Source organism: Bos grunniens, chromosome 18, assembly GCF_055505025.1.
Source record: "Bos grunniens cultivar Pamir isolate PY7600 chromosome 18, Bosgru_T2T1.0, whole genome shotgun sequence".
NCBI lineage: Eukaryota > Metazoa > Chordata > Mammalia > Artiodactyla > Bovidae > Bos > Bos grunniens.
The window spans coordinates 43,624,379-43,634,063 of NC_141182.1; the positions used below are offsets into that span (position 1 = coordinate 43,624,379).

Here is a 9,685-nt window from a genome sequence, read left to right on the forward strand (position 1 = left end):
AGACATGGGTTTGATCCCTGATCCGGGAAGATTCCACATGCCACAGAGCAACTAAGCCTGTGCACCCCAATTACCAAGCCTGCATTCTAGAGCCTGTGCTCCCCAACAAGACAAGCCACCGCAATAAGAAGCCTGCACACTGCAACTAGAGAGTAGCCCCCACTCACTCTAATAGAGAAAAGCCTAACATAGCCAAAATAAATAAAATTAAAAATAATAAAAGTTAAGGTACAATTTACACATAATAAAATACACAGATTTTAAAGTACATAGCTCAATAAGTTTGGACAAAAATACACACACACACACATATACATACATATATACATATACATATGTGTATATATATATATCTACACACACACACACACACACACACACACACACACACTTGTATAACCACTATTCGAATCAGAATATAGACAATTCTTGTCATCCCCAAGGCAACCAAGACTCTGGTTTCTATCATCCTAGACTTTTGCATGTTTTAGAACTTTGTATAAGTGGAATTATATAGTATATATTCTTTTGTGTCTGACTTATTTTGCTCAATAGATTGCTTTGGGATTCATCCATATTGTACTTATGAGTGGTTTGCTCCTTTTAATTGCTGAGTAGAATTCCATTGTAAGAATGTACCATACCAGATCAAACCAATCAGTCCTAAAGGAAAGTGAAAGTGAAAGTCGCTCAGTCATGTCCGACTCTTTGTGACCCCATGGACTATACAGTCTATGGAATTCTCCATGCCAGAATACTGGAGCAGGTAGCCATTCCCATCTCCAGGGGATCTTTCCAGCCCAGGGATCAAACCAGGGTCTCCTGCATTGCAGGCAGATTCTTTACCAGCTGAGCTAGCAGAGAAGGAAATTAATCCTAACGGAAATTAACCCTGAATATTCATAGGAAGGACAGATGCTGAAGCTGAAGCTCCAACATTCTGGCCACCTAATGTGAAGAGTTGACTCACTGGAAAAGACCCTGATGCTGGGAAAGATTGAAGGCAGGAGAAGGAGATGACAGAGGACGAGATGGTTGGATGGCATCACTGACTCACTGAACATGAGTTTGAGCAAACTCCAAGAGATGGTGAAGGACATAGAAGCCTGGTGTGCTGCAGTCCACAGGGTTGCAAAGAGTTGGACACAACTGAGTGACTGAACGACAACAACCATACATAGTGTGGTTATTTGCCTAAACCATTTGGGAATAGATTTCCTGGTAACCACAGCTAAGAAAAAGTCCTAACCAGAGTAAGTTCATCCAGAGTAAAAACTCTATTTGTTAATATACATGCACATGTCCTCTGTGAACAATCACGTTGTTTGGCTGGGAAACACGTATTTAAGAGCAGGATCTAGGGGACTTCCCTAGTGGTATAGTGGCAAGGAATCTGCCTAGCAATGCAGAGGACACCAGTTCAATCCCTGGTCCAGGAAGATTCCACATGCCGCGGGCAACTAAAGCCCATGGGTCACAACTACTGAAACCTGTGCTCAGCAACAAGAGAAGCTACCACAATGAGAAGACTGCACTGCAACGAAGAGTAGCCCCCATTCTCTGCAGCTAGAGAAAACCTGCGCACAGCAAAGAAGACCCAGCATAACCAAAACCAAACAAAACAAAAGAGTGGGATCTAGGGCCTTCCTTGCAGTCCAGTGGTTAGGACTCTACTTCCACTACAGGGGACATAGGTTTGATTCCTGGTCAGGGAACTAAGATCCTGCACAATGTGTGGTGTGGCTCCCCCACCCCTCAGAAAAGAAAAAAGTAAAAACACACACACACACACACACACACACAAAAGAGCAGGACCTAGGCAAACACCAGAGGCAGTGGATTTGGAAGAAAGGAAAGGCTATTCAACCTACACATGCAGACACCGACAATGAAAAGGCAGACAGGCCAGGTCACTGGGAAGGCAGACACAGAGGCATTGGAGGAATCTTTCCTCCCCAAAGTTGGGGGGGCGGGGGTGGAGGGAGGGTGGGGACTTGCTCTAGGCAGTGCCTGGCACCTGGCTCCCCCCACCCCCAGAGAACCAGTGAGGCCCTTCTTCCACACAGCCAAAGATAAAACTCACACATGCAGATATGTTTTCAGCAAATTGAGGGCACAGTGTGAACTTGGGGTTTCCAGGTCAGGAGTGAGACTGAGTGAAGGGTGACCATGCAGGGTCTCCTGATTAGAGACCCTCACACAGGGCATGGAAGACGGGGTGCTTTTGGCTGCCTCTCTAGTGCGTGAAGTTATTTTCTCTGCCTTTCTCACTTTCTCACTCCTTCCTAGGATTACGCAATCCCTCACTCAACCACCAAGCTCTGGAAAGCACAATTGTTTGTTTATAAGTTAGCCAGAAACTGACAACCAGCAAGCACAGAAATAGCATGCGATACCCTACAATACACAAAAAATACATCTGATTTAACTTTTCACCACACTGGAGATTCAGGGCAGTTTGGATGAACAGAATCTACCTCTTCCACGTCCATAAAAATTAAAACGTGAACTTGGCACTTGTAAAGAGGCCTCCTGCCCTTCCACGATCTCTGCCGGGTGCCTCCCTCCAGCATCCCCATCCATCCGCACGGGGTTAGGGGCCACAGTATGAACCGAAAAGTAGCTATAATCCTGAATGAGATTATTCAGTCACTTCTACAAATCTATAGACACCTATTGTGTGGGTACAAAGTGTGTGCCACTCTACAAAGATTCGTGATCACAACAATTTCTGTGAGTCAAATATATTTTCAGACCCAACTAATGACCCATTTATTTCAACTGGTAGGATGTATTCCCTGATGGCTTAGATGGTAAAGAATCTACCTGAAATGCAGGAGACATGGGTTGGATCTCTGGGTCGGAAAGATCGCCTGGAGAAGGGAAAGGCTACCCACGTCAGTATTCTTGCCTGGAGAATTTCATGGACCAAAGAAGCCTGGCGGGCTACAGTCCATGAGGTCAGACACGACTGAGTGACTAACACACACACAGGATATACTCATTATTAGTTTACAGTTCTTATCTAGACCGGGGCTGGTATGTGCGTATTTTGTACACTCCTGTAATTACCTTTCTTCAAAACAATTTGTTGCTTTTTTTGTTGCTTGTTTTTGTCCATTGCCATATAGGATCCTAGTTCAAGGGCCAGGGATCTAACCTGGCTTCTCTCAGTAGTGAAAGCAAAAAGTTCTAACCACTGAATCACCAGGGAATTCCTGTTATGTTTCTAATACAGTAATACTGGAGAAAAAGAAACTACTTCTGAAGTGGCCGTTTTTGATCCCCTGTCCTTTTCTCTTCTTAGAATCCAACAGAAACGGAATGTTCTAAGGCAAAAAAATGTTCTGACTAGCAAGGCCAGGGGGACCTGCATCTCTTCCTGTTCCTGGTGCTGCAGGCAGGAGAGCTCGCCCCCGGCTGGCAACCGTTGCTGCCTGCTCTGCGGACGCTCAGTCTGATGCTGCGTCTGGCTGAGCTGCGCTGCACCTGCGGTTCTGCTGTCCTTTATGGCCACCTCCAAGGTAGCCTTTGCGTCATGAGACTCCAGTACCTGGGCCAAAGGAGGAAGTGGTGATCAGGCTAAAGCCAATGCTCTGTATCATCAGGTGGCGGCTTGGAATCTGTCCAAATAGCCCCAGGAAGCAAGAGACTTTTACAGTGTTACAGCTTATGGTGCTGACTCTCCTCTGAGTCACCTAAAATCCTGCTTCTGCCAGGGGACCCCCTCCTGGCCTTAATGAAAGGTGAGGAGATGTTGGTCAACCACGCCCCCTGGGCTGCTGGTGTGCACCAGTGACGCTGGTCAGACCCTCACTAAGGCCATATTCAGCCTGGATCCAGCCTGGCCTCTAGGATCTGGCTCAGACCATGGTGGGGTGGTGGGTGGGGGGTGGGGAGCAGATAGCATCACAAACATTTACACCTCCTCCTTCCCCCACCCCCACTGGGGGAAGGATTAAAAGCTCCAAGGGTAGGTTCAAACACCTGGAGAGATATCATCACCCTTCAGTAAAGATGGAGTAGATGAACCCCATGACCCAGCCTGGGCTCCCCAGCACATGTTCCCCTACGCAGATGCGGACAGATAAAGCATACATGTGTCTAACGGGAAATTATACTTCACTAAGATGAATGGTGCAGAGGAAGACCTAAGAGGAGCCACTGGATCAAAAAAAAAAAAAAAATTCTCCTTCCTTCTCTGCTGGATCCTCAAGGAAATCCAGAGTAAACAGGGCCCATAACCCAGGGCACAATGAACCCTGGAGCCCTGTCCAGAATGGAGGCTTCTGTGAATAAGAAACAACTTCTCCTCCAGCTCTTGGGTAAAAACAATGGAGCTAAATTCATTTCAGGCCATTAGTGTTCCCAGAGGACGGAGAGGCAGAGATAAGGTCTCACAATGCTGTACTTTGTACCAACTCTCTTCTTCCATATACTGCTAAGCCCTTTCATTTAGGTCTTTTCAACAGCCTAGGGAAACATCTTTGATTCTTCTCCAGCTGGTTTTCTCTTGGCCAAGAACAGATCTTCCTGTGAGTTTTAGGATTACGGGCCTCAGAGAGCCCCAGAGACAGGGCCAGCTCTCAGGATACAGTGTCTTGGTAACATGTATTACTCTGCGTTAACTCCAGGCCAAAACACACATTCTTCCAAGACACGTTAGGCTGAGCATAGAGATCTGTCTGGGAAAAAGAAACTCCATTTCCACGGGTCCTTCTTTTAAGAAAGTAATGTACTAATTATTTGTATAGAACTGTACCTCTATTTAAACATATTAGTTTAAAAAAAGAAAAGAAAAAAACAATGAGAAACCAGAGAAGAGAGAAACATACTGTAACATGTGACAATCCAGAAAGTATTCAGTACTTTCTGTATGTTCTTAATTCAGAGACACTCCCACCCACCCACCCACCCAGGTTGCTCACCCAGGGGGTCAGGGTCTGTGCTGGGGGTGTCCATGTCTGACCTGGGGCCAAACTGAATCCGTGTCCTCAGCTTTGTATAGCCACATCCCGCACAACCCCAGGAAGACCTTGACTTGCCAGAGGGCCTCCCTCTCTGCAAGGATTGTCTCATACATTCAGGGTCTAGGACCAGCAGGCAGAGAGGACTTTCGGGCAATTAATCTTCATTTTGTGTACACGTTATACAATTCAGCTCTGAATATGGACCATGTACTCCCACCCCCCACTTCCTGCTCTCTGAACTATAGCAAAAGAGGCTAATTGTCTAGTCAGACATGGCCTGAGCTATCCCAGGAAATGAGGCCCCCAAAAGGAAAGGCTACCCACTCCAGTATTCTGGCCTGGAGAATTCCATGGACTACATAGTCCATGGGGTCGCAAAGAGTCGGACACGACTGAGCGACTTTCACTCACTCATGAACTTCCACAGGAGCCACAATGAGTCAGGGTCAAGTGTACCCCAAAACCTGAGAGCCATCAGGCTCACAGCTTGCTGCCACACAATAAATGCTTTTTGAATGAACAGAATAGAATGGCACGTTCAAGAAAAGTACAGGGACTTCCCTGGTGGTCCAGTGGCTAAGACCCCGGGCCCCCAGTGCCGGGGGTCCAGGCTGGATCCCTGGTCAGGGAACTAGATTCCATATAAAACAACTAAGAAATGGTGCAGCCAAATAAACAAATGATTTTTATTTTTTAATTTTGGCTGTGCCACAAGGCATATAGGATATTCATCCCCCAACCAGGGATCGAACCTATACTCCCTGTGTTGGAAGCACAGAGTCTTAACTACTGGACCACCAGGGGAGTTCCATAAATAATTAAAAAAAAAAAAAAAAAAGGAGGGAAGAGAGGGAAGGTAGGACAAACAGAATACGAATGAAGAAGTCTGACTTGACCGGAAACTAATTTGATCCGGTAAGTGTGCATAAAATCCCCAAAGTCAGGACCGGGGGGCCTGCCCTGAACACCCCAGTCTCAGGGGCCTCACTCCCTGCCCCCAGTTGACTCATCCACTCAGTATGTGTCCCAGCTGTTTCCAGTCCTCACCTGCTGGGACCTCCCACAGCTATTGTCTCTCTCTCCCTCGAATCTTCACACATCACCCCATCCCAATGTCTTTACTCTCAGCTTTCAAAAGTCTCTAGACCTCCCTCCTCATTCTAAACAAACGTGCCTTCTTCTCTCTCCCATACCCCTCCAGCAACTATTTTGTCTGCGCTTCTTCCCCCTCTGTACTCCCCAACACTGACTTTTGCCCCCAATTCTCCACCTACTCATTTACCCAGAACCCCCTAAAGCAGGGGGTCCCCAATCTCTGAGATCTAATGCCTGATGATCTGAGGTGAAGCTGATGTAATAATAATAGAAATAAAGTGCACAATAAATGAAATCATCCCCAAAACATCTCTATGCCCTGCCCCCTGGACCCCCTCCCACGCCCACCCCCGGACCTGTCCGTGGAAAAATTATCTTCCACGAAACCAGTCCCTGGTGCCAAAACAGTTTGGGGCCACTCCCCTAAAGGACTACATCCAGGATTTTCCAGGGCTCTTCTGACTTGTCACCCTCATCCCTCTACTAGAAAGATCTCTGAGCTGCCTTGACACTGTCACCCTCTAGGCTTGTTTACCATCTCTCTGCCTGTCCCTTAAGTGAAGGTATTATTCTCTTCTATACTGGGTCCTTTTTCACAATATCCCACCACATTCCTCGTTGGGGCACCTCAAAGCTGCAACTCCAGCCCAAGTACCCAGTGGCTGCTGGGTCCACTGAGTGGACTCCCCACAAGGACCACTACTCGGATAACTCTTGGGGGCCTCAAGTCCACTGCCCCTACCTCAGCTTGCTGGTGACCCCAGCTCAGTGAGGCCCCCGACCATCCCCCCAGACACTGAAGGCAGACATTCTGGACTCCGCTGAGCAGCACCTTTCCCACCATATCCGGTCCATTCGTTCTTCCGATCCCTGCTGACTGCCTTTGCTCAAGCCCTCTTCATTCCACAGCCCCCAGCGGGATCCCTGCCTCCAGTCTGGATGCCAGGTTTGACTTAGGGATACAAGCTGGTGGAAAGGATAGGTGGTGAGGATGTGTTTACCTAGTACTTTAAGTTACTGAAAAGTCATCAGTAGTCCCTATCAGAGTAGGACAGAGACAATGAGGATTAACTCTCCACATTCCCTGCCTGGCTCCACCCTGGCCTCTCCCCCACCGCTCACCTACTGATCTCTCAGCTTTCAAAGTGGTCTTTCTGTGACACAGATCTCACACGTCTGGTCCTGAATGAAGCACTTTGATAGGTCCCCAGGTTCCCTTTCCCTGCATCCAGGGTGCGTGACCCCTGAAAGGCCTGGTTCCCCGTTACACCTCCACACCCCTGAGGGCTCACTCACAAGTGTTCACAGTCCAGTGCCTTCACCAGTGTTCCCTCTACCTGAAAGGCTCTTCCTCCCCTCCTTCACCTGCAGAACGTCTACCTGCCGTTCAAGGAGCATTTGTTCAGGGAAGGTTCCCAATCGATGCCTTTTATTAACCTTGTACTAGGAACATTCTTTGGACTAGTATGATGTAACACAATGATCATTACAAGGTCTCATTTTCAGAAGAGATGTTTCTAATTGCAAATCAGTGATTCATTGTATTTCGCACCCATGATCCTCTTATCTACCATTGGAGAAACCTCACCTGAAAAACACTCAAGCTTTGCATCCGTTCACAGCTCCCTGGCCTTCCACCCTGTCCTATACATATCCTCCCCAGGAAAACCTGTTCTGGAAGACCAAGGAACATAACACTGGCAGGTGTTCACCATCTCTTCTGTCCCTAACCTCTGTCATTTCCCCCAGATGGTCCAGACATCCACCTGTTCAGAAGACAAACAATTTGGGGAGGAAATGAAGTCTCAGAAGCGGGAAGCCACTGGCTGGAGGCTACACTGTAATTCTAGGGTGGCGGGGGGGGGGAGGGGGGGGCGGGTGTGGAGGGGAGTAGGGTGGCAGTCAGGGTCTGAGGCCCTAGGGCTAAGATCTCAGGATTCCCTGGCCTGGCCTCCTTCAGTAACTCCACTGCCTGTGGATCCTCTGTCCCAAATGCCACACATAATTAGAAGTTTTAATCCTGTAATTCCATGATGACATCTTTTCACTTAAATACACCTTAAAATTACTTTTTTTTTTTTAATGCTAAAAGCAATTTAACTAAAAAGAATTTTTCCAACTCAGTCTTCACCAGTCCCCAGAATCTTCTCCTGCTCATCCCCAGAGAGACACTGCTGCTCACCAGAGAGCAAAAAATGCCCCGAGGCAGAGTCAAGGGAGAAGGAGGAAGCCGCCCAGAGCGTTTTCACTGGCTCGATCATTAGGCTTGGAACAATTAGGGAAACAGTTTCACTGCCCTGTTTATAATTACGCCCTTTGCCTTGGGTCATAGAAGTTATTAAAAAAAAACACAACTTCTCAACCCACCCAGTCCCGCCTGGCCAAGCCCCAAAGGCTATTTTTAGACTCGCTGGGACAGACAAGGAATGATGGAAGGTGTCCCCGTGACTTCGGATTCAAAAACATCTTTGTAGTCCAGGCCGTGCCACCTGCCGGCATCCCAGAGACCCCACTTAGTGGGTTGGGCCTCTTTTGAGGGGCTGAGCTACGAACTGTTAACTTCAGGGAGAGAGGCCACCAAGCTCCCGAGGAGCCGCACTCGCCGCAGGTCTCCACAGCAATCGGGTAAATCCGCTTTAGCGTAAAGTGGAAAGGGTGGGAGACCGCTGCCCTCAGGTCTGCCACGCGCAGAGAAGCCCGAATCTCCTCCCGCCCACTAAAAAGTCCAAGAGGCTTACACTGGAAGCATTCTGGAGGCAAAGAGGGGACGCCAACCCTCCTGAGCGGCTCCCCTTCCACACGCCACGGCCAAGCGCTCGGGTGGAAGCTGGGCTCGCGTCGCCACGCGCCGCGACGCCAACGGTGCCAGCGCTCGAGGAACCGTCCCTTCCCCAAGCGCGCGGGACGGCCGGCGGGGGCGACTCCGAGAGCCCCTCCTGGCCCAGTCCTCCGCCGGCACCTGCGCGGGGCGGCCCGGACGTCCCCTTACTCCCAGCCCCGGAAGTCACCTGCTCTTGGCCGCCGGGTGCACCGCCGCCGCACCCCTCACCGCGAGCCTCCTCCGAGAGCGCCCCAGGCCAGTGCGCCCCCTCCCGCTTCCGGCCTGCTCCACCCCGGCCTCGCGCTCTGCAGCCCCTTCCACAGCCTGCAAGGAAAAAGATCTGGAGCTCGCGGACTCCCCACCCGCTCACAGCCGCCCACCTTCCGAAAGTAGCAGTTGCCCTCTTTCTCCAGCGGCTGGGGGGCCGCGGGCAGCAGCGCGTCAGTCATACTGGCGGGACAGGAGCGCAGAACTGACTGAAGCTCAGCAGCGCGCTGGTCCCCGAAGGCGCCCGGCTCCGCCCCCGCCCCGCCTTCGCGGCCACCCCCACCTCCAGCCCCGCCTGAGGCCTGGCCTGGAGCCCTCCAGACCTGGCGCGGCCCGTAGAGACCACGCCCCCGGCCCCGCCCCGACTCCGGACTGGCAGCGCGCAGCACTAGCCCTTGGCGAAGCTGGCGGAGCTGCGAGCTCAAGCCCCTAGGCTCTTCACTTGTCCCCCTCCCAGCCTCAGGGGCTTAATCTGGGCGCGGTTGCAGCCTCAGCCCAGGGGCGCAGGGGCGTCTCGCAGCGAGACCCAGGT

At 50.2% G+C, this 9,685-nt stretch overlaps 1 protein-coding gene across 2 annotated transcripts in view; it reads right to left on the reverse strand.

Moving 5' to 3' along the window:
- RHPN2 (rhophilin Rho GTPase binding protein 2) overlaps positions 1–9,463 on the reverse strand; it is a 70,930-nt gene extending 61,467 nt beyond the window's left edge. The window contains exon 1 of one of the 2 annotated variants that reach the window (XM_086351754.1): positions 9,267–9,463. In XM_086351754.1, coding sequence (XP_086207880.1) covers positions 9,267–9,335 — 69 coding nt within the window. In that variant the 5' untranslated portion in view covers positions 9,336–9,463. Of the gene's footprint in view, positions 1–9,073 lie in introns of both variants that reach the window. The other variant, XM_086351756.1, reaches the window with a different exon arrangement.
- Between the last annotated feature and the right edge of the window lie 222 nt (positions 9,464–9,685).